At 35.6% G+C, this 26,299-nt stretch overlaps 1 protein-coding gene across 6 annotated transcripts in view; it reads left to right on the top strand.

Annotated features, from left to right (window-relative positions):
• Positions 1 to 3,591: 3,591 nt before the first annotated feature.
• Positions 3,592 to 26,299, top strand: part of vcla (vinculin a) — a 50,078-nt gene continuing 27,370 nt past the window's right edge. For 4 of the 6 annotated variants that reach the window (XM_048204873.1, XM_048204870.1, XM_048204871.1 and 1 more), the window contains exons 1-6: positions 3,592 to 3,940; positions 13,505 to 13,575; positions 19,446 to 19,596; positions 22,505 to 22,613; positions 23,604 to 23,726; positions 24,102 to 24,262. In XM_048204873.1, coding sequence (XP_048060830.1) covers positions 3,773 to 3,940; positions 13,505 to 13,575; positions 19,446 to 19,596; positions 22,505 to 22,613; positions 23,604 to 23,726; positions 24,102 to 24,262 — 783 coding nt within the window. In that variant the 5' untranslated portion in view covers positions 3,592 to 3,772. The remainder of the gene's footprint in view (positions 3,941 to 13,504; positions 13,576 to 19,445; positions 19,597 to 22,504; positions 22,614 to 23,603; positions 23,727 to 24,101; positions 24,263 to 26,299) is intronic. The other 2 variants (XM_048204872.1, XM_048204874.1) reach the window with 1 other exon arrangement.

Genomic DNA, 26,299 nt, shown 5'->3' with positions numbered 1-26,299 from the left:
AATTATTGACAGGAAATAACTAAAATAAATGACACTGCTGAGAACTTTCCTGAGAACAAACACGTGTAGTGCACAAGAAGATGATATCAGAGTTTTGGAGAAGTGTCGTGAGAAACTAACCAGCAGAAGTTTCTTATTGCAAGAGTTGGCCTCAAAATCAAAATAAAACATGAGAAGGTGACAGAAAATGTGGAAGTAGTGAATCACCAAAGACTATACTCAGACTTAACATAATTTCCTTCCTTTTACCAAGAATACCAGATGCTTATGATGGCAAAAGATCTTGACCTAAAAAGGAAAGACAAATGGTTTACTGACAAATGACATGCAAAGAAATATATATATATATATATATATATATATATACAGTTATATATATATTTCTTTGCATGTCATTTGTTGGTAAACCATTTGTCTTTCCTTTTTAGGTCAAGATCTTTTCCCCATATATATAGAGCTGGGTAGATTATTAATTGTCAGTTACTGATTACAAATTACATGACAAAATTTGTAATCAGTGATATAATCTCTTATATTACACATTTTTGGTAATGTCATCTGACTACTTTTGGATTACATTTAGATTACTTTTGTGCTAACCCTTATTTAAAGTCACAAAAATTATAGGATAATCTACTATTTTGACAGATACATAGAAAAAATGTATTCCAAAAAGTATATTCTGTTCACCAACAAGAGCCTCAACAGATTCTTTTTAAAGTGCAATGTATAGACAGTTAGTACTTCAAAATACTGTTAGTGTTTGCTGATAGTAACACTGAATAAAACAAAATCACATCTTATGATTTTAAAACATTTACTTAAAATTAAGTAAATTTAGAAAACAGCAACATTACAAAAACAAATATTGAAAAACATGAAATTCACATCAATATTACCGCTACATCAAATATCTCATGTATATAACACATGCAACGTTAACACTCTTTCTTGTAACCTATAGCAATGACACCTCCATGCCCTTTAGCAGACTGTTAAGGGTTAAGGTTAACTAAGTCTAAACATAAACAATACATACAGTATAACTACATTATATATTAAACAAAATTACATTTATGTGTATTTTCACGCCCATGTGTGTTTTAACTGTATGTGTGTGTATATATATATATATATATATATATATATATATATATATATATATATATATATACTACCTAGTATAGTTGTGCAAATTTTTGATTACCATGTTTTGATTTTAAACTTAATATAAACAATAGTATAAAAGATTAAAAGATTGGAACAAAAGTATAAAAGATTGTGATTTCAACAGGTTATGTGTTATAAGACAGGTGCATGTTTCCAAGTTCTGTAATGACTCTCACTGCACATTGGAGGGCGCTGCTACATCATTAGAAAAATTATGAAATTTATTTTAAGAGGGTCTCTGCAGTCTAATCTAACCTATCTATCTGTATGTGTATATGGTATGTGCTATCAGGGTTGTGTTGATGTTAAAGACTTTTTCGATATAATTTATTATGTAGGCTACACTTTGTGTTGGGCAGTGATAGAGGATGGCTTGAAATTTCTTCATGGAGAATATTGTTGTTATCTTGTTATCCAAGAAAGACATCTTATGTGTCCATCATTGCATATTCCAGCCTCTCATTAAAAACAGGGCATCCACAGCCACAGCAAATGCAGCAAATATGGACTAGTCAGCAGTAGGGCTGGATGACATGAAATTGCTGAGCACAGCAGTACTCACCTTGGCTATAATGGGGCCGGATCTGCACCGTTCCATTTCAATACAAACAGTTTCAACACCAATAATAGTAATACAGTTTATAAGGACAATTAATAATTAAACTAAATCATCAGTAAACATACTAATCAGTCAGTGGTTTTCATTTATATTTTCTATACAAATAAAACTGACTCTAATGATAGAAACTGAAAACAGTCACTGAAAATATTGAAGGGAACAATAGTAAAAAGTTATTCAAAGTGTGAACTGACTGACAACTTGACAGCTTTTGTTGTCTAAGATTTTAAAAGCACAGTCAAAGCAGGAGATCTCCTGTCAAGTTTGATAACATTGAGAGACTGCAGACAACGTCCCAGCTATGCAAGAAGCATCCCCAAGTGACTTTGCACTTACAAGGTTCAATGGCAGCTGCTACTTATATAATAAACAATTTACCTTATTAGTGTTGCAAGGCACTTCTCTGTGCTCCTCTATCTGAAATCTCTCCTTATTTGGTATCCTTACAGTTGCCTTGTGTTTTCCTCCATATCAGCGCTGCTGAATGGTGTCTGAAACAAAGTCACAATATAGTCTTACTTGTCTAAAGACCAAACTTGTGAATTATACATATGATAACTCTTAAATATTACTTTTCCTGCAGATGTCCTAAACACATTATCAGATGTCTAAAGCCCTGTCTCTTTGCCTGCAAACAGAATGTCTCATTATATGGGGAGTCAGTCTCTCTTTAACCAAATGTTTATTCTTGTCTCTAAACACATCATTTAAAGTATTAAGCTGAACCAAATGAGGGCAATATATTGAGTGTCCAGTGGTTCACCTCAAATGAAGAATTTCTCGTGTCTTGACATAGCCAGTTTTTTTTTTATAACTGCATTTTAATTGCACCCAGTGCTATACACAGTATGCAGTAAGTGTGTTTTCTGTATGTGTGTACTTTTATTCAGCAAGGACACATTCAATTGATGAAAATGACACATTAAACTGATAACAAAAAATTGACAGTAAAGAAGACAAAGTACTGAGTAATATTAATTAACATCATCATACTATAGATAGGGTTAGGGTTAGTTGCATGCAATTATGCATCATTTACTGTTATTACTATGACAATTATGTAACATGTAACTAAAATAAAATCTTACTGTATTGTTTCTTGAGCACTAAATCAGAATATTAGAATGATTTCTGAAGGATGATCATGTGACACTGAAGACTGGGGTAATGATGCTGAAAATTCAGATTTATTATACAATATATTTAAATAGAAAACAATTATTTTAAATTGTAATAGGCTATTATTTCACAATGTTACGTTTTTACTGTATTTACTGTATTTTTGATCAAATAAATGCAGTAACCCAAGCCTATTTGAAGCAGGCACGTGAACTTCTGAATCTTTTGTGTTGCTCAGAAGCATTATCTTTTAAAACTAAGATGAATTGTCCACCAACACATTTCGTTCTGTCACGCAGAAATGATCACATGAAGACACCAGCAGATGATCTGAATTAAAAGCTGCAGCCTAAATATAGACATGCTTGGATGGTCTGTCATTGAGTATCAGTTACTTTGTTGCCGTTTCACTAACACCATTACCTATCATTAAGTAAAATGTAATCCACGGAATCCTCACTTTGTCATTCCAGTCCGACGCATTCCCTTTTTGGCTGCTGACTGCATGACGTAGTCAGGGAAGCTCTTAACACAGGTAGGGTGGGGCGGAGAAGAGTGGAAACAGCGTCGGCGCGGACCAATCAGATGCTCCGCTTGGCGTGAAACCTTTGCGCTGATTGGTTGACAATCCCTGACTCTTTTAAGTCGTGCGTTCGTTCCCACTCACCGGGCGCCTTGCTTTGGTTATCCACAGAAGGCGTCGGTCGTTGAGGAGGCGTTTAGGGATTTCTCTGCATGAGTGGGATAGACTCGGGAATAGACGTTTGGTTCGTGGTGCCCTTGGAAGAAATAACGGGGGAAAGCGCAGGACAGAGTGAACACGTGCCTTTTTCTCACTTGTGTTGAGGATATTTAGATTTCAGGATGCCAGTTTTCCATACCAAGACGATAGAGAGTATCCTGGAGCCGGTGGCTCAGCAGATATCCCACTTGGTTATCATGCACGAGGAGGGCGAAGTTGATGGGAAAGCGATCCCAGATCTCACCAGCCCAGTGGCGGCAGTGCAAGCGGCTGTCAGCAACCTCGTGCGGGTGAGGGTCCTGTCATCCATACAGCATCTTGCTTTAGTTTATCTGCTGCTGTTTTATTGTGTTTATCAACGCGCACTTCATTCCATTAAAACGTCTCCCCTTATAAAAAAAAAAACATGGTAACCACAGTTTCCTCACACAGTTTCCTCCTAAAAACCATAGGTACCACAGTTATTGCTACTACTGTAAATCATAATAAATATGTGGTCTTCTTCAGTTAGTATAAAACTTTGTCATTTTGTTTCTTTTTCATAACATTGGCTGGCTAACAAGAAGTTTGCTGTGAAAATGTACTGTTTTGTTGTAGTTTGTGGTATTTTAGTGGAAATTGTTTACCTTCGTAATTTTGCCAAGGGTCGTAATCTGATGAATGTGAATGTTGCATTAGGAATTAAAAAATGGCTACAGTGGACTTGGTTTAAGAACCAAATTTGACTTTATTAGTTTGTGGCTAAAGCAGATAGCCTAATGGTTGATGTAAACACATTGCACTGATGGAACAGTGAGGAGACTGGCTAAATCACAGCAGGTGTCAGGGAAGTGTTGGACTGTGTGAGTTTTCTGTTCTCCTCATTTTTCTCCTAAACACCGTTAACTTAACACACGGTAAACAAAAGTGCCTACATCTAAAAAATAAAAATAAAGGCTTAAAGGTTGTGTTTGTGTTACAAAGGGCTGGATGCATTGTCTGGAAATTAGTGTAGCTAAATGATACGTTGATACCTTCAGCAAGCGCAGGGAGAAATTGTAGTTAAAGACAGGCTGTAAACCTTCTTATGTTTATCAGTGTCCTTATGCTCCCTAAACACCTTATCCTGTATTGGAGTAGTTGCAGTATTTTGGACAAGTCAAAAAACTGGAGGTAATGACATTTGCATCATAAACATGAACTGAGTGTGATTTAGTCTATGGAGTCTTTATAGGTGGGCTGTATTCTTCCTTGTACAAGGAGTTCATCTGTTTAGAAAAGTACTTTTAGTTCGGGTGTTGTTTCCAGGAAACATCAAACACAGAATCACCAATCCCAGAAACTTGTACCATTATTTTCCCAGTGTACCCACAGCAACCAGACTGAAACTTGCTGGTATGTTCTCCTTCCTCTTTGGTCTCAATAAGGTTCTCAGTCTTTTAATTGAAAAACACTCTTTCATAATATACTGAAAAATTTTGAAATCATGTTGATAATTATATAGTCTGATGTAATTTTTGATCCGAACAAGCTATTGTGTTCCATTGTACTCTTATCTACTCTGTAATGTGTTCTAACAGAAATATATTTGTTCTATCATTCTATTCTGTTTTCATTTGAAAAAGCCTTCTTGTAACTTTCTGTGTAGTTAAATATTATTTACTTTTCTATTGTTCTGTTCTATTTTTTAATGCTTTGTGTGTTTAAATAACTCCATGCATTTTAAAACATTGGTTCTAGTAAGTTTCTATAGTATGTGTAGTTATTCTATTCTATTCTATTCTATTCTATTCTATTCTATTCTATTCTATTCTATCAAGCAGGACCTGCAAGAGTCTTTTGAGAGTGTAGAAGTGCATTCAGTATTACTCTGTTTCTTCTTGTTTATGTGTAACAAGATAATTTACTCCCAGATGTCATTAAGTAAAGTAATGCGAGAAGAATCCTCCTAATGTACGTGAGTAAGTCACAAATAGGGAGTGAGCATTTTGTGCCGGGAATAAATAGGTCTTCTAGCCTGGGAAGTAACACGGTCTCACAGTGCATGGCTGGAGGGGGTGTTTCATGCCCAGGGAAAGTGACTCCCTGCTGGCTTGAGGAAGTCTAAGGTGTCAGCGTCTTCATTGGAGACACAGAGCACCACCACCTCCCTCATATGTGGCACCTGTTACTGCTGAAGTGTCCAAAACATCAGCCAAGCCTCGAAATCAAGGCTGAGTGAAGAGGCTTTATATCTCTTCTCACTTTAAAGACTGGCCTGTATCTTGGAGACTGTTCTATGTTTAGATTTTCAGCATTCTCTTGGTCACTTTGGGATTGTGTTAAGAGATTAGTTTGTCAGCTAATATGTTTTATGGCCCTAATTGTGACATATAAAGAATTGAGCATGCAGTTGTTTATTGTAAAGGTAACATAAATAAATTACTCTCCCTAGTTCAAGCTTCCGCAGAATATTAGATATGTCCCGGGTATAATAGCCACAATCCAGAACCATATCTGGTCTTAGTCTGTAACTTGGTCTGATTAATGGTCATTGCTGGGTGTGGAAGGGCTGGAATGAAGCCAGTGAGGAACAGATGACTGTATCTACCTCGACAGATGAGAGTTTTCAAGTTAATTTAAGGTTTTTTGAGTTTATTCATCTCTCTTTTCTCTGAATGCTTTTTATGGCTCTTAACAGAGAAGACAGCAGGGGTCTGGCCTGGAGAGGAGTCTCCATGTCTGTCTGTCTGTCTTTTCGGCCAAGTCTGCACAGTGCATTGGAAGAGAGCCATTGGCATACCATCCATATACAATTGTAAATATGTGCCGTTTGATGCCATCCATGGCAAGATTCACTTAGGTGTTAGCAGTGGTGTGGAACTGTATATGAAATACTTATGTTATAACGTCACTTTCAATGGCAAAATGTAACGATTAAAGACATAACCTACTGTAGTAACCCAAAGCCAAACTCTATAGGACATCAGTGGAATGTGTTTATTTGTGACCGCCACTTGCAGGGAAAATAATAAAAAAAATAATAAAATAACAGTGTGAGAGGAGGTGATGCCCTTTGAAATGTGTTAAACTCAAGTTAATCCCAGTCATTCATACAGAACTATCACAATGTGATAGTAAGACCCACACTGATGACACAAGCATAAACTTGCTTGCAGTTTGCTTCTCTCAGCTCCCATAATCCCTCAAGTACTTTAAAAAGACATATTCCTTTTAAAGCAAGTCTCCGTTGTGACTTCTTCAGAAAATATATCCAGCCTTGACTAGATTTTGAGTGGCATGAATGTTTGCAGTATAATGCTCCAGACTGATTTCTATGAATTACAATGTAGATGGGACTCTACATGCTCTTTTATGCGGGGGTGGGATGATTCTACTTAAATTGTGTGACACTTAACATAAAATACAATAACAATCCTTATAATTTCGATTCTGATTGACATTAATGTTATACTTTTTCTTGTAGTAAAAAAGCACAAAACATATAACGTAAGGTTATGTTATATATGTATAAACATATACACAAAATATATTTAATGTATAGGAAGAACCATCAGAGACATAAATCATAACCTCACCTAAAACTTTAATAATTTTAGGGATTATCTGTTGTGGTTGACTGATCACATAAAAACAGTAATATTATGAAATGTTTTTACAATTTAAAATAACTTTTGTCTATTTTAATGTATTTTAAAATGTCATTTATTATTGTGATGGCAAAGCTGAATTTTCAGCAGCCATTATTGTAGTGTCACATGATCCTGCAAAAATATGCTGATTTGGTGCTCAAGAAAGATTTATTATTATTATCAATGTTGAAAACAGTTGCTGCTTAATATTTTTGTTTAAAGTTGATTTATTTTGATAAATAGAAATGTTTAAATTCAAAAGAACAGCATTTATTAGAAATAGTAAAGACATTTAATGTTACTACTTACAAAAGATTTCTGTCACTGATTTCTGTTTGATCAATTGAATGCATTCTTGCGGAATAAAAGAAATAATTTCTTTTAAAAAAATTGTACTGAAACTGACTCAAAGGAGGTGCCTGGAAATGGGAACTTGTGCGACATTTCGGTTGCACTTTTATGCATGTTTTGGGAAACTTGTGGCTTGTGACCGTCACATTTTCTAAGTCCGGCCTCTTCAGTCTATTTTACTGAAATTATCTGGATTATGTTTAATGATATCTGACAGTGGGCCGATACACAGGAGCCGGAGCAGCTGCTGACCTGGGCTGCTCTCTCAGAATCCATTATCACTGCACTAATGCACCTGAGATCAAACAGTCTTTTTAGTGAAGCTACAACTGCTATAAGCACTCTGCATTAATTATGCATCAAATGTAAACAATCGATGAATGTCTGCCTCTTGAGTCTGTCTTTCTGTTACCCATATGCTTTGTTCGACACCACAAAAACTGCCAAATGTGCGATCGAGGAGCCTTTTAAAAAGTCAAACCTTTTATGGATCCACCAGCGTGTGTGCAGAGTTTCCCTTTAAAGGAGTCGTGAGTCTTTGCGCAGATTGTGGGAATCAATGAGAGATACTTCTGAGTTAGAGCGTAAACAGCCGGCAGATGACAGAATTCTGTGACAGAGCAGGAGCCTTGTTATATAAACAGCCATCATGGAGAGAGAATGCAGTGGCTCCCACTTTGCTTTCGGCTGAGGGAAAGGCATCTTACTGTAGGTGTCGTCGCATTCTAGCACACAAACACTGGATGTGCCCAGTGCAACCCTCATACACAAATGACCATTAGAGGAATGAGAATCATGTCAGACGTCAAATATCAGTTCAGTTTTTTATGAGCTGGTGTCATAAACAAACATGCCATTGTTAAATCACATCATTAAACAGGTGGATGGTTCATTAACTGCCCTGTTACGCATCACTATGCTGTAAAAGAAAAATACATTTCAATTGATGGTAAAAAGATGAAATAGGTGATGATGAAATAGAATGGCGCTGCAAAATTTAATGATCCATTTCCATGAACCATGAATAATAAAAATAGACAGTAAAGACAGTTTACAGTGTCACCTGCACAAAGACAAAACCATCAGGGTAAAGGCCCGTTCACACCAAGAACGCATGCTATAATGATAACTATAATGATAACTATTTTAGCGTCCACGCCATGGACGAGAATGTTATGTTTGTTGCTTCAGTTATGTTCTGTCAACATAACTGCAGTACACATTTCATAATGAGGTGGATCGTTTTTAGCTTTATCAGCTGGAAAAAACTGCTCTGAATGTGATTCCTGTGATATCATTTTAAAACTTGATACTTTTATTGTTTTTGGTGTGAACAGAACTTAAAGGGTTAGTTCACCCAAAAATGAAAATTCTGTCATTAATTACTCACCCTTAGTCGTTCCACACCTGTAAGACCTTCGTTCATTTTTGGAACACCGAGAGGTGTCTATAGACAGCAATTTAACCACCACTTTCAAGGTCCAGAAAGATAAAGACATAGTTAAAACAGTCGAGATGACTGCAGTGGTTCAACCTTAATTTTATGAAGTGGCGAGAATACTTTATGTGCGGAAAAACGAAACAAATAATGACTTTATTCAACAATATATTGTCTTCTGTGTCATTCTCATACGCTTTTTACGTTCAGCAATCCCAGGTTCTACATCAGCCTCATTATTGGCCGGCTCCTGCGTCAGCATCACATGAATGCATTGTGCTGCTCAAACAGCCTCTGCCAATACTGAGCCAGCATTCTGACGTAGAACCTGAGAGCGCTGAACGTAAACAGCAAATGAGAATGACACAGAAGAGAAGATATTGTTGAATAAAGTAGTTATTTTTGTTTTGTTTTTGTACACAAAAAGTATTCTTGTCACTTCATAAAATTAAGGTTGAACCACTGCAGTCATCTCGACTGTTTTAACTATGTCTTTAGTATCTTTCTGGACCTATACCTCTCGGATTTCATCAAAAATATATTAATTTGTGTTCCAAAGACAAACAAAGGTCTTACAGGTGTGGAACAACATAAGGGTGAGTAATTAATGACAGAATTTTCAGTTTTGGGTGAACTAAACCTTTAAGCCTGATTACTCAAAAATGCAATAAAGAATTACTTAAATTAAAATGTTACATAAAATGGATTCATGTGCATAAATGGCAAAAACAACAACAACAACATTACATTTCTCTGGAAATGTTGTTTTAATGTCTATTACTATGTAAATTATGATTATATTGTGTGTTTTTTTAAATAATAATAATAATTCTTTTATTTCAAATAAACTTTTTAACAAGATTTTTACACATATTGCCCATCAAATCTAAACCCTGTAAACATAAGATAGCTTATAGTTAACCATTTAACAATTGCTACATTCTTTTTTGAAATTGGACATTTTTGACAGTGTAGTTATGTAAGTGCAAGAGATTTGAAATTATCATCACAAATGATTTATTGTACTCAGTTGCAGGTAGTAATAAGCAAGGGTACTTAATTCAGTATTCACTGTAAACCCGAACAATACTACTAACTTATAAAGACTGAGTACGCTGCAATTAAAGTCTGTTAAATCATTGATGCAACTTAAAACAATTACATTTTCTAAATGAGGAGTTTAGTTTTATTTTTGTGTAGTTCAAAATTTTTGAGTAAACCCTTTATACTTAAATTATTATTTTTAAGTTTACCGAGCTATATAAAGTGACGTCATCCATGTCGTTGCTGACATTACCGATGTTATCAGAAGAATCCATTCAACATTAAATTGAGTTGCAGCAGATTTCAAGTTCCCAGCATGCTTTGCGTCACACTCTGTAATGCTGGGTACACACTAAAAGATTTTTTAAAAGTTATAAGATTTTCAAAATGTGAGAGACCGCAAACATGAGGTTAAAAAAATTCTAGATTTAACCATTTTGCTCCTATAGCGTGTGGTGTGCCGTGATGTGACAAAGACAGCACACCAACACACGAACAGATTTTCAACCAGAGTCCCGACTGTGAACATGGGAAATCTTGCAAAATCTCTCGAGACTTCAGAGTAAACAAGGAAAAACATGCGTTGATAGTGTTGGATAGTGGAATGATTTTGTTATGTTTTACTGGACACTTTGCATAAACACTCATGAAACACTCGTGATAATCTCCAAAGTGTGTACGCGTTTGTGGATTTCTGATCGTAAATATTCAACATGTTGAATATTTATGACTGCGATCGGGGTGCCTCCGACGTTCTTCCGAGCAGATTCAGTCACTCTTAACACACCTTAGACCACAGGAAAATCTGATAAGATAATCTGTAGAACCATCAAGATAATCAGGACATGACCTAGGATTGTCGGAGGGGGAGAAATCGGCCCAAAATCAGCCGATTATCTTGTGGTGTGTACCCGGCATAAGGGAGAAATTGTTGAAATGGAGTGTTATTTTGTGTGTTTTTGCACACAAGTTTAATACAAGGAGAGATGTGTTATTGTTTAATGTTCTGTTATTTTGGTATTTTAATGTGTTTTTATGATGTTGAAATTTTGTAGGGTTACCATCAAGAGTAGTGCCTGTGGTTAGGTTGAGTATGGGCTGTGAAACTTCAAGGCTATATATACTGCATGTTGATTAACAGTTCATGCAAGTAAATAGAGGTATTCTTTTTGATGGTTATATTAGCGCATACTGGTGTGCTGATGATAACTAACACTTAACCGTAAAGATTAGGTGTATATTTCAATTAAACTGTAATTGAATTTGTGTAGTATAAAATAATATTTGTTAGGTTCTACTAAAATAATCTTTGAGTTGTTTACTAAATTTTTTGAGTATTCTGAACTTATTGGGTTTTACAACCACTGCATTAAAATAATAGAAAAAAATAAAAAATTACATGGTGTATGGTAAACAATAGTTTAAGTACAGTGGACTTAAACATTAAATAAAATATATATATATTTTTAGTTTGACTTAATTGTTATCTATAATTATTGTTTACTTAGTTGCTTTACTTAAATTTTTGAGATAATCGGTGTCTGAACTTATCGGGTTTTACAATGTTGTTCTAAATACATATTTTGTGCACATATTCATTGGTTGCTTTAGAATATTTGGTGCTTGCTTGTAAAGCACAGACTAAGGTGCAGTGGGCTATTATTTACCACCATTGCTTCTTGCCCCTCAGATGGCCTTATAGACCCAGAACTGAGCTAAGAATAACCATGCAGAATGTGGTTGCAGGTCAAGTATCTCAAGAGAAGTGTGAGGTGAAGGCCCAGCTGAGAAGAGTGTTTCAGTATGTCAGGTGCCAATAAACACTAATAAGGTCTCAGATACACTGAAAATAATAGGTGCAAAAGCTGAACCCACTGACTACATGACATTTTGACTGGTGGAAGGGTACGTCATATTTATCCAGAAGGACTTTTAATTCGGTTGAGTACTTCTTCCAAACAGGCCATGCACAGGACTGATGTTTGAGACTGGCTACTGTATGTGCATATGCGTTCACTGTTCCCACTGTAGCCCAGCAGTTAACCCAGTTAACCTTATTTATGGGCCCTTTTCACCCAATTAGAGCCCAGTAAAAGAGTGTGCTACACTACAAAAGCTTACACAACTGCATGCATATTATTTACTACTTTACATCTGTTTGACCTGTTTCTCATCTCATTGTGTTATTCCTTTCCATTTTCACCCGTTCAATCAAATGATATATTTCAACTCATGAAAGTCACTAGAGCTTGATGGGAAGTTGAAAGTCATCTTCAAATACATTTCAGAGAAAGAGGACAGACAAATGAATGTGACTGACTTGGTGTAATTACATCATTGGAAAAAAAAAAGAGCAGGCAGGAAGTGGCCATGTGCTGTGCGGAGATAACAAACATCTCTCTGTTACGCTGCTATCTCTGCATTAGTGGACTGTAACGAAGGACACCGTAATGTCATTCCTTATGTCCAGTGAAAGGCCAAATAAACCACAATGATGTGAGCATGTGTGTGGTCTGGTATCTTGTCGCCTCAGGATTATGATTTAAAATCAAAGAGTGATTTTGCTGTGATGTAAAACAGAATTATAATACATTTTTTGATTTTTCAGATTATTGGCTGATAGGGTTGGACAGTTAGCTAAAAATATTGAAGTATTTTTGACTGATGTAAATAAATAAATGACTTTTGAATCAATCTTTGAAACAGACAGAACTGATTTATGGACATGAATAATTAGAAAAGAGTTTAATAACATGGTCTTAAATTAAAAATCATAACAAATCATGAAATCCAGTACATGTTTTTCCAAGGATTATTAATATTAGATCCTCCCTTGTTTTGTTTTTGTTTTTTGTTTTGTTTTGTTTTGTTTTGTTTGTTTGTGTTTTTGTTGTGTTGTAGTGTTTTGTTTTTGCTTTGTTTTGTGTTTTTTTTGTTTGTAATATTTATTTAATTTATTATTTCATTTGGTTTTCATTTAGTTTTTTGCTTTTATATGTTATTTTTTTGTTTTAAAAATATGTTGTTATTTTGTATTACTTATTTATTTTATTTTCAGTGTGTTTATTCAGGAAATAATCAATGAATGGGTGTGGTAATGGCAGATGAGCAGCATGGGTTGTGGGTTGTTGTTTTAGATTGGACAGTTGGAAGTACTGGCAGCATCCCAGACAGCGAGTGGCAGATCAGCCCCAGGGCTCATTCAAAACACACAAGCCCTTATTGTGTCCAGATACTCAGAGCGACCCCATTCACAAGCTGTGTCAATCTGGTGTGCCTGAGGGCTAAAGCTTTTTCTCGTGTGTATAACTTTTTTTGAGTTAAAGCTGGTGTCAAAAAAATAAAAATGCATGTAAATGGTCTCATCATTATGCATCCTGTAATCAAGCTTGTTTTACATGTGTTCTCAGGTGGGGAAGGAGACAGTGCAGACCACAGAAGACAAGATTATGAAGAGAGACATGCCTCCGGCCTTCATTAAGTAAGACCTGTGCTTCCTGGCTCTCTCCAGATGCTCATCATGTGAACATACATAAGCTCTAATCACACTGAACACACACGCTCACTGAACAGCATTAACAAGGCATGTGCCTTTACCTTGTCAAGAGAAGTTTAAACTGATGAAACATTATAAATGTATAAACATCAGAAACTTTTTGTTTATCCTGATTTTACACAATATGAGATACTTATGAGGTCTTTGGATGTCCTGATACTGAAGAAAGCTCCACAATGTGATGTGGAGGTTAAATAAGGTCCGTTAGCTTACCGTCAGGGGCTGAGTCATACCCTCACTGCTAAAGCTTGGGGGCGTTTTCCTGCAAGCTTACAATGCATTATTGATACGTCTACATAAAAACTATATGACTGCTCTCCCTAGTGTCTCTCTGGGTGTGTGAAGTGGTGCCTTGGCAGCCGATGTAGATGGAGCGGTTAGTGTTGAATCTATTTAATATTGATGCCCTGTCTGTTTGTGTCTGTCTTTCACAATCTTTTTCCTCGCTCTCTCAAATGGTTAAGTCAGAAAGTCACAGAGAACACAAAGAAGTGCTTGTTCCTTTGTTTCTCACACCTTAAGGGGGTAAAACTGCAAATTTAGGATTTTTAAAAAATAGTTTTCTTTGATAAGGAAAGTGGAGAGAAGACTAGAAATGAGAGAAGAGGATGTAACTGGATCAAGACATTATTTTACATATTATATATCAATTGTAATTATATATAATTAGTATGTATATTAAACATTTTATAAAAAATACAAATCTAAAATATATACATATGCATGTGTATGTGTATATATATATATATATATAAATAAATGACTTGCTGCTGCCAATACATACACGACACGTGTATGCAAGTAAGACATTCTGCTATTGTACAATATAACGTACATGAATTACCCATAGCAGATCTATACAGGTGGAGCTGGGGAAGGTGGAGGGTTTCTAAAAGCGCACTGCACTGCTAAGACAAATGCTAATCAAGTATTTGAAGGTTAAACATGCAAGCTTGTCAAGAGAACCAATCAGCTGTGTCCTATAGAGCAGTGTTTCTCAAACTGGGGTACGTGAGGTGACAAAAGGGCAGCTATAAAAAAGCCAGTGTTGAGCAGCAAACAGGTATCTGAAGCTGCTGGTGTCTCTGGAGTCTCAAGAAGCTCTCCATGCAGGCTGGCAGTTGTGCGTAAAGATGCATTTCAGCCACCCTAAACCAAACCTCACAAAGAGAAACATTTACAGTGGGTTTAGAAATACATGAAGACATATATAATAATAAATGACTTGCTGCTGCCAATACATACACGACACGTGTATGCAAGTAAGACATTCTGCTATTGTACAATATAACGTACATGAATTACCCATAGCAGATCTATACAGGTGGAGCTGGGGAAGGTGGAGGGTTTCTAAAAGCGCACTGCACTGCTAAGACAAATGCTAATCAAGTATTTGAAGGTTAAACATGCAAGCTTGTCAAGAGAACCAATCAGCTGTGTCCTATAGAGCAGTGTTTCTCAAACTGGGGTACGTGAGGTGACAAAAGGGGGTACGCGAACAAAATGCGGAGTAGTTAATTTAACTCTACCATACCTTAAGATAATATTAAAACCGAGCATGTATTTCTAACTGGCAAAATGCCGTAAATCCATTACATTTAATCAAATTACCTCATGTTTTGCAGTCTAAAATGACTGCATCCACACAAGCAGCATGCATATGATAGATTGCGCAAAGTCTGCTGCCTTAAATCGCGCTAAATTACTGCCGTTCTCGACAATGCACCTTTGTAAAAGTGGGGATTTAGCACTTGCATGAAGAACAAATATAGATACAGATAGTGGATTTATATCAATTTAAGACTCAAACTTTCTTTGATACAAAAACATACCTTGTGTGAGTTCTTGTATTTAATGTTGATAACGAGGAAGAATGCAAATGTGCCCAAATATCCACATGACTGCAAACGTGCATTATTATACAACAGGTCAAAAAACAAAACGTACATTTTAAACACAGTACTGTCAGTATTTACTCTATTTTGCAACGAAAAAATATTTCTAACGAAAACCACAGCAGAACTACAACACACGAATGCGGCTTTGAAGGAATCGTGAGAGTCAATGATTCAATGATTCATTCACAGCCACTTGCTTCAATACTGAATGAATGACTCGATGACTCACTCATAAAAACAGTGACTTGCTGCCACCTACTGGCAGTTTTAGTTTAATATTTAAAAGTATCACTTCGTTTTACCATCATTGCATATTTCTCTATTGAACATTTTTTTTTTTACTTAAAACATTATTTATTTTATAAAGTTATTCATAAAGGTAAAAAAAATGCACTGGAAAATCAATTTATGGGGCAAATATTGTCGCTTAATGGTAAAGGTGTGACTGCAGTCGAAGTGGAAGAGAGGGGGTATGCAGAAGGATGGGAATCCCTTCAGGGGGTACTCCACGCTAAAAAGTTTAAGAACCACTGCCATAGAGAATGATGTGATTGTAAGCAAGCTGAGTTAAGGACCTATTAGCCTGTGCCATCTAGAGTTTCATGACAGAACTTTGTATATATACACACACATTTTATTAGGTACACCTTGCTAGCACTGGGTTGAACCTCATTTTGCCTTCAGAACTGCCTTAATTCTTTGTGGCATAGATTCAACAAGGTGCTGGAAACATTCCTCAGAGATTTTGGTCCATATTATTGATATAATAGCATCACACAGTTGCTGCAGATTTGTTGCTGGTACGAAGGGGCTCAAAGTGTGCTAAGAAAATATCCCCCACACCACTACACCACCACCACCAGCCTGAACCATTTCTACAAGGCTGGATGGATCAATTTTTTTTTCATGTTGTTTAGGCCAAATTCTGACCTATCATCTGAATGTTGCAGCAGAAATCAAGACTCATCAGACCAGGTGATGTTTTTCTAAACTTCTGTTGTCTAATTTTGGTGAGCCCGTTCAAATTGTAGTCCCAGTTTCCTGTTCTTAGCTGACAGGAGTGGCACCCGGTGTGATCTTCTGCTGCTCTAGCCCATATGCGAGTGGAGTTGACAGGTCCATATGGACCCTGCACGGCTTCTTCCTGCTCACTAATCGGCCTCCAAAGCAGAATTATTTTTTAGAAGATTGTCCAAATCGAAATAAATGGCAAACCGGAATGACAAACTGTGACATGGTCAGCAGGTCTAAATTTAGTTGGAGAAACAGATGGAGATTAAATTTGGAGGAAAAGCTTACAGTTATTAGTAGTGTTTTGTAATACAAGAATCACTATTTTCATTGCTCATAGCTCAAGGCTTTAGCTTGTTCCTATTGCACCATTTGTGCTACAGACATGAATGTTAACTCAAACTGTGCTGCTTATCAAGGAGAGTTTGTGCTTTTACCTTTCAAAGATCAGACTTGATCAGGCCTTGCAGATGATAAAGCGGGGGTATCAGTATGAATCTGTATCTATTTGAAATGGCTGGGCAGACGGGCTCAGTTAAAGACCGTAAAAGCCATAGCTGACACATTTGGCACCATAAACACAAGCTGGCACAGAGCTCATCAGTCAGCACACATGTGGCTGGTGACAGGAAATGTGAACCTCTCTATATATAGGCTCTGTTGTAAGCACTGACACCCGAGTGGTACCTCATACAGGGTGGTGTCTGCATACGTCTGGGTCTCCACCGCAGAATTATGATGAAGAGAGTCCTCCTCCAGAACACGTCATCGCCCTTCTCTCCTGTAGCGTGGGCCATGGGGCGACTGGGATGTGCTTTAATCTCTATTAATACAGTGTTATCCAGTCTGGTAAAAGATCTTACACTGCTTGCTGGAAAGCTTTGGAATTCTTTACTGCCCTCAGTTCTGGGAATTGAGTGTTTGAATAATCTTGATGTGTGATTTAGAGGGCAATTAAACCAGTTAGTACTGGCACATCTTATTTGAGTCAAATGCATAGTTTTTCTTTTTGTACTATATATTGCATTTATTCAGCATTGAGCATTTCTAATAGTTCAAGCCATTATATATTTGTTAGACCCTGGCATTCATATGGTATGATTTAAAAAAAAGATGTTTATATATATATATATATATATATATATATATATATATATATATATATATATATATATATACACTGCGTTCCAAATTATTATGCAAGAGACAAATCAGTAAGATTTCTGTACAATAAACATTCAGATTTTAGTTTTTCTAAGAAAATGTTTGTTCGTTTATTTATCCATGTCTTTTTAGATAACTGGTATCAATCTCAGACAAAATAATTTGCCAGATCTATGAAAACCCTACTTAGAGGTTGTTCCACATTATTAAGCAAGTCACAGTTCTCATGCAATATGAGGAGGAAGAAAAATCTTGCTGAAGATGAAAAGCATGAAATGGTGCAATGTTGTGCAAAAGGCATGAAAACAACTAATATTGTGTGAGAACTGAATGGAGATTATCGAATTATCATAAGATTTGTGAGTGATTTAGAGCACAGCAGAACTCGGTCAGATAAAGGCTTATTAATGAAAGTTCCTATCAAAAAAATTAATTGTATTAAAAGGGCAGCTATAAAAAAGCCAGTGTTGAGCAGCAAACAGGTATCTGAAGCTGCTGGTGTCTCTGGAGTCTCAAGAAGCTCTCCATGCAGGCTGGCAGTTGTGCGTAAAGATGCATTTCAGCCACCCTAAACCAAACCTCACAAAGAGAAACATTTACAGTGGGTTTAGAAATACATGAAGACTAATTTTTAAATAGTTTTATTCACTGACTAATGCCGTACTACAATGGATGGTCTAAATGGATGGATTTCTGGATGGTTGGTGAATGGCCACCACGTTCCAACAAGACTGCGACGTCAGCAAGGAGCTGGCGGGTGATGATTTGGGCTGGAATACTGGGAAGTGAGATGGAGGGTATTAAAATGACTTTTGCAAGATATATGGAGTTTATAACTGGCCATTTTCAGCTATGATATAAAAAGGAGGATAGTGCATAGTACAATGCACTATTGTACAATGCACTATGCACTATCCCATGCTGCAAAAAAAAAACACCACAGCAATAAAACTGTTTGAAAATGTATTTCTACAGCCACTGTAAATGTTTCTCTTTGTTAGGTTTGGTTAGTGGTGTCTAAAATGCATCTTTACGCACAACTGCCACAACCTGCATGGAGAGCTTCTTGAGACTCCAGAGACACCAGAAGCTTCAAATACCTGTTTGCTGCTCAACACTGGCTTTTTTATAGCTGCCCTTTTAATACAATTAATTTTTTTGATAGGAACTTTCATTAATAAGCCTTTATCTGACCGATTTCTGCTGTGCTCTAAATCACTCACAAATCTTATGATAATTCGATAATCTCCATTCAGTTTCACACAATATTAGTTGTTTTCATGCCTTTTGCACAACATTGCACCATTTCATGCTTTTCATCTTCAGAAAGATCTTTCTTCCTCCCCATATTGCATGAGAACTGTGACTTGCTTAATAATGTGGAACAACCTCTAAGTAGGGTTTCCATAGATCTGGCAAATTATTTTGTCTGAGATTGATACCTGTTATCTAATAAGACATGGATAAATAAACAAACAAACATTTTCTTAGAAAAACTAAAATCTGAATGTTTATTGTACAGAAATCTTACTGATATGTCAATTGCATAATAATTTGGAACGCAGTGTATATATATATATATATATATATATATATATATATATATATATATATATATATATATATATATAATATGTCTTTTTTTTCTTTTTTTTGAAGCCAATATAATAGGCTAACTAGTACAGATGAATATACTCAGTTGTTATGTTTCTTGTTTCTCAGGGTAGAGAATGCTTGTGCGAAGCTGGTGGAAGCAGCTCAGATGCTGAGGACAGACCCGTACTCTGTCCCGGCCCGTGATTACCTCATCGATGGCTCGCGGGGCATCCTCTCAGGCACTTCAGACCTGCTTCTGACCTTTGATGAGGCAGAGGTACGAATGGGAATGAGGGCTGTCTTAAAGATGAAATTTTAGATGATGGTTCATTTTCAAACAAATTATTGAGATTAATGATTTAATTGTCTATGGCCCAGTTTCACAGACAGGGTTTAGGCTGAACCAGGATTAGGCCTTAGTTCAGTTAGGACATTTAAGTTGCTTTTATAAATGTACCCTAGAAAAAAAACATTACCAGTGTGCATCTTGAGACAAAACAATGGCACTGACATATTTTAAGATATGTGAGAGCAAGTTGCTTTCAGTTAAAAAAAACTCGAACATGCATTTTAGTCTAGGACTAGCTTAAGCTTTGTCTGTGAAACCAAGAGTAAAAGTTTTGTTCATGTCACTTACAGCCTAATACACATACACTACCATTCAAAAGTGTGGGGTCAGCATTCAGCCTTAAATTACGATTTAAGGATCATAATAATTCAGCTTTGCCATCACAGGAATAAATTACATTTACATAAATTACATTAAAATAGAAAACAGTTTTTTTAAATTGTAATAACATTTCACAATATTACTGTTTTTACTTGATTTTTGATCAAATAAATGCAGCCTTGGTGAATATTAGAGACTTCTTTTAAAAACAAATCTTACCGACCCCAAACTTTTGATAGGCATTGTATACCTGAAGAAATAATTTACTGACATTTAAACTTAGAATCATACAGTAAAAGATATTATTGCCTTTATGACTTTGTGAACAAATACTGAACAATGGTAGAATGACAATATAAAAAAAATATATATATATATATATATATATATATATATGAAAAATGTTTAAAAGTGTTGTATAGAGCTGCAAAATTCTGGTTAAATTGAGAATCAGGATTTGTTTTGTTTCAAACAGAGATCACGAGTCTTCCATGATTCTGAAAAGACAACTAAACAAAATAACATGTAATTTTCTACATTTTCTACATTTTTCTAAAATTTTCATTTTCAGAGTATCTGAAATGTCTAATTAATCTGAATGAATTGTTTAAAAAATACGGTTTGAATGAATGATTTGATGACTCACTCATAAATACTTTTCAAGCGTTTTTGAACAAATCTTTTGAATGAATGATTCATTGACCAATACATTTTTTTTAGTAGTCACTTGTTACCACCTTGTGGCATAATGATGTAATCAATACAATTGTTATTTGAAGCGCCATGTTACTTTCAAAAGGTGATTTGCTCTATTTTGATCGCTACCGAAGACATCGGCATTTATATCCAAACTATAAACTTTTATCCCAGTACTTCTGTGATATTATGAATATTTGTAACACAGAAATAATGAAACTGTGTGGTTGAAAAGACTGTTTGTGAAGCTGTTTCATACCTATACTGTACTCTCTGGCTCTGCGGCAGCTCGAACACAGATTTGAAGGTTCCATTTTATCAAAGGTTTAGTAGACATTTATGAATGAGATTGCGTAGGTGTTTGAATCGAGATTGCGATAACAGCTAATCGTGCAGCTCTAGTTTTAAATATTTCTATCTTTTGATTCCCAGAGAGACATTAAAACCCCATTTCATAACATTTTTAAAATTTAAACTTAAAATACAATTTGTGATTGTAAAGTGCACAATAATCTTGGTTATTTCAAATGTGGCAATTTTTCACATGCTCCGCTATTAATGTGAAACTGCTAGTCAGCTGTAATGCAATAAATTCTCTTAGAAAGCCCTGCTTTGTGAAACTTAAACTGAACATTTTTTTCAGAGTGCATTGATGAGAGTAGATATTACACAATTTTTTCTGGAAAATATATAAATTTTGAAAGAAGGTTTTTGGACAGACAGCAATATTTTTTATCTTCAAGCAATTTGCTTGTCAAAAGTGGTTCATGTACTGTTGATTTTTGGATGTGAATATTTCTTTCATGTGAAACCTCATTAGATCTGGGAAAGATCCAGTGTAAAATGTATATGTTTTTTTTTAAAAATCTGATTGAAGATTGGATTGTGCCTTTCTGCCGAATAATCAGTTCAAGGCACATCCTGAATTTGAATTCTTTGGATCATCTAGACAAAAAAAAAAAAAAAGCTTTTCTTCTGGCCTAACAACATTAAATACACAGTCCCTTGTCATGCGGAGTAACTTGCGATCCTAATGTGCCGTGCTCCACATATCCAGCCTCCCTTGTGCGCTGACGTGTGGGCGCAGCATAATGGAGCTCACACGGAGCACATGATCTGAGTGAGCCGCCTTGCACAGTGCCTCTTCTATCAGCACGAGTTACTTTTGAAGTTTCTGCTTCTGCGTGTCACAAGATTTCTCATCACAAGACAAGATACTAAACCCAGCAGCACAGAGTAAATAGACTCGTAAAATGTATTCAAAACCAAAAATGCTCTCTAAAACCGTTTATTAGCCAGTAATCGCTGTACTATTATAAAATGATCAGAAATACATAACATTTGTAATGAAATTAAACATTTCCAAGAGAGCTCAGACTGTGTGGTGTGTATGTGCATCTACTGGCAAGATATTAGATCATCGGTTTGTGGTGAAAGCTAACTCTCTGAGCTCTATTAATAGTGCTGCTATCATCTTTCTCAAGGAGCTGTGTTGTTCACAGGGCATTGAGTAATCTTGATGTTATGGTACTATATCTTGTGGGTTTGCCCGTTTGTGGCAGAGACCTGCAAAATAAAACATTAGTCCTCAGGGATCCCTGTAGCTCAGATGGTAGAGCATAGTGGTAGCAACGTAAAGGTCATGAGTTTGATTCCCAGGAAATGTTTATACTGTATAGCTTGAGTGCACTGTAATATTCTTTGGATAAAAGCTTTTGCCAAATGCATACATGTTAATAAATATTCCTAAATGCATCTTTTTCTATTGTATCATTCATTGGTATTTGTCTTTTTTTTTTTTTCTTTCTTTTTTTTTAAGGTGCGTAAAATTATTCGTGTGTGTAAGGGCATCCTGGAGTACCTGACTGTCGCAGAGGTTGTGGAAACCATGGAGGACTTGATCACTTACACTAAAAACCTGGGACCAGGTACTTCTGTTAAATGATTTTGTGTTTGTTACTTACTTTTGAAGAGTTTTTGTTACATTCTGATTTGAATTCAAAGTTGACGCTGTGCAAGCGGACAGTTGGCAGTGATTATTTGCACGAAAAGAATTCAGTGTTATTATGGTTGAATGAAGATATTTTTTTTATTTTTTTTAAGATTACACTCTTTAAATGAGGGTATTACCATGAAAAACTGTTTATTTGTTATATATGTCCTATTCAACTGTTTTCATTAGGTGGTATTGTTTTGGAGGGAAGAACTTCTATTTATGTGAGGCATTTTCAGTTTCTAGTAGCCTATTTTTCTTCTATTTGTGCTTTATGTATGGCTTTAACTATTGAAAAAGTTTTTTTCGGAAATGTACATTATACACTACTGTTCAAAAGTTTGGGGTTAGTATGTTTTTTTATTTTTTTTATTTTTATTAACACTAAAGACATTTACTGTATTAAAGAAAATTCAACTTTGCCATCACAGGAATAAATTACATTTTAAAATATATTCGAATAGAAAACAGTTATTTTAAATTGTAATAATATTATCACAAAATTACTATTTAAAATTAAATATATGGAGTCTTGGTGAGTATAAGAGATTTCTTTCAAAACATTTAAAAGTCTTACAGACTTTTGAAGGCTAGTGTATAATTTTTAGATTTTATTTGGTTTTATTTGGTTTGGTTTTAGATTTTATTTTATATATATATATATATATATATATATATATATATATATATATATATATATATATATATATATATATATATATATATATATATATATATATATAGATATTGGATATAGACAGATATTGGATATAATTTAATGGCACTGTTCTTCTTCTGTCTTTAGCAAATTTTAAATTTAACATCCATTTTTGGATTATAAATATATGGAGAATTATGGCTAGCTGGACAGTTCCTCAGTCCTTCTTGTTTCTTGCACAGCTTTTTATTATATTTTTTTTGTAAGGCATGACGAAAATGGCAAAGATGATTGACGAACGGCAACAGGAGCTGACACACCAGGAGCACCGTGTGATGCTGGTCACCTCCATGAACACAGTGAAGGAACTGCTGCCCGTGCTCATATCAGGTGATAGACCAGCAAACCGCTGTGTGTGTGTGTGTGTGCTGCGTGCAGTCTCTGTGTGCCAGCCGTTGATATGGCAACACTGATAATTGGAGCCATTTAACCGCCTTGCAGGGAGGGATAGATTTTTCCCTTCATCCAGTTGGCTTTCTGCAGTTGGCTCAGCAATAAATAGCCAGGTTGATGGCAGCTCATCTGCACACACAGAAAGGCTTTTAATGTTGATGTTTGCAAATATGTCTACTCATATGGAGATAATTAGTTGCCTGATTTTTGGACACATTAGATATAAAATGCACTCAAATCTTGATATGTAAAATACTTTTAGATAGCTCATGAAAGGGAGTACTAACAAAATTGTTTTTTGATACCCATCAGCAATTAAAATCTTTGTGACAACCAAGTGCACTAAGAGTCATGGTGTGGAGGAGGCCTTGAAGAACAGAAACTACACATTTGAGAAGATGAGCGCTGAGATCAACGAGATAATAAGAGTGCTGCAACTCACTTCTTGGGATGAGGATGCCTGGGCCAACAAAGTATGAGCCTTATCTCGTACATAAATGCATACACTCCTTTCTGCAACCCCACCTTACAGTTACATTAAGCTACATTGGCTTCAAAAGGTCGAAATTACTTCGAAAGTAATTTCCTTTGGTCCTGGGCAATTTAAGTGTTCAATTTTTAATTTACTATGTTTAAAAAAGGTAAACATGACATGTGGCATTGGTGGAGAAAAGTAAAAATTTCCATAGAAAATTTAATTTCTAATAACAATGTAAAAGCCTTGATGGTCCGCTCGGATGTATATGAATGGGAGAAATTGTAATTCTAACTAAATATAGTCTCTGTAGTCCCAGTTTACAGTTAAAGGATTATTTCACTTTCAAATGAAAATTAGCCCAAGCTTTTCTGATGAACACAATCGGAGATATATTAATAAATATCCTGATGCGTCCAAGCTTTATAATGGCAGTGAGATCAACGAGTATGAGCTGAAGAAAGTGCCTCTATACACATCCATCCATCATAAACATATTCTACAAAACTCTGGGGTGTTAATAAAGGCCTTCTGAAGCAAAGCAATGTTTTGTGTAAAAAAAAAAAACCATATTTAACAAGTTATGAAGTAAAATTTCTAGCTTCTGCCATACCACCTTCCGTGTTCAAATTACAGAAAAAACGGAACTGGTGTCGTGCCGGTTAAGCTTTTTCCGTAAGTTGAATAGGGAAGGCGTAAGCTTTTTGAACTGCGAGAATTTTACACTTTCTTCGTAAGTAGAATACGGAAGGCCGCCTGGCGTAAGATAGATATTTTACTTCATAACTTTTTTTTTTTTTTTTTTTTTTTTTTTTTTTACACAAACGCATCTTCAGAAGGCCTTTATTAACTCCCAGAGCCATGTGGAGTATGATGGATGGATGTGGATGGATGCACTTTCTTCAGCTCATACACGTTGGTCCCATTCACTGCCATTATAAAGCTTGGATGCGTCAGGATATTTAATAATATAACTCTGTGTTCATCAGAAAGAAGAAAGTCATATACACCTAGGATGGCTTTAGGGTGAGTAAAGCTTGGGGTAATTTTCATTCGAAAGTGAACTAATCATTTAAAAAAGCTATAAGCATAGCCTGCATAAGCATTGCAGCGATCAATATAGCTGCTTTAGGAATGGAAGTCAAGCCTTACACCTTGTCCTAACTAAACGCAGTGCGATAAGATTCCAGCGACACAAATCTCAGCCAATCAGAAGAGCTTAAGGGCAGGCTCTCTCTGCAAGTGCACTTCTATACGTACATTATCAAATGGATTACAAATAAACTAGTAAGAATGTATTGAAAATACAAAATACTGACTGATACAACCTTTGTTATGGAATACACTTTGTTCACAGAGTTCAGTTTAAATGTTCTTGTTTCCTTTAATTTTCAAGATTTAAGGTAAATTATCAATTGTTGCTTTCATTATGGCTATTAAAGTCATAAACAATGATATATGAACTCAAACTGCCAGCCACAGTGTTGCAGAAATAGAAATCATTCCAAAAATATAAACCCCGTCGGTCTGTGTGTATCTGGTTAGGACAAAAACTCTAATTAACATGTAAAAGATATTTTATTGCATGTTGCAGCATTTTTGGTTAGAACACAGTGCTACATTTTCTTTTTGTGTAATTTGAGCTTTAGAGGTACATTTATTTTATTATCATGTATGCTAGCTCGTGAGACATTGGCTAAAGCTCAAGGGAAGATGAAAATGTGGTATGATAAATCTGCAAAAAAAAATGTTGGAATTAGCGGCCTGGTGTATTACAAATATGGACATCAAGTGAACTGACTTGCCTTAAAGGAATAGTTCACCCAAAAATTAAAGCCATCCTAGTTGTATATGAATTTCTTCTTTCAGCCGTTCACAAGAGAGTCGAGTTCCGGTGGAAGGGTGATCTCTGACCAGTTGTATAGCGTAAGAACTGACGAACGCGTAAGTGCAGAAGATGAACAAGTGAACAAAATGCCGGTCACAAATTTGAAGTCTAAAACGAGAAGTTTTAAAGAAAAATGTTGGAGGATTC

Source organism: Megalobrama amblycephala, linkage group LG10 (assembly GCF_018812025.1).
Source record: "Megalobrama amblycephala isolate DHTTF-2021 linkage group LG10, ASM1881202v1, whole genome shotgun sequence".
Lineage (NCBI taxonomy): Eukaryota > Metazoa > Chordata > Actinopteri > Cypriniformes > Xenocyprididae > Megalobrama > Megalobrama amblycephala.
The sequence above is the reverse complement of the archived record's forward strand: the minus strand, read 5'-3'. Positions and strand labels throughout refer to the sequence as shown.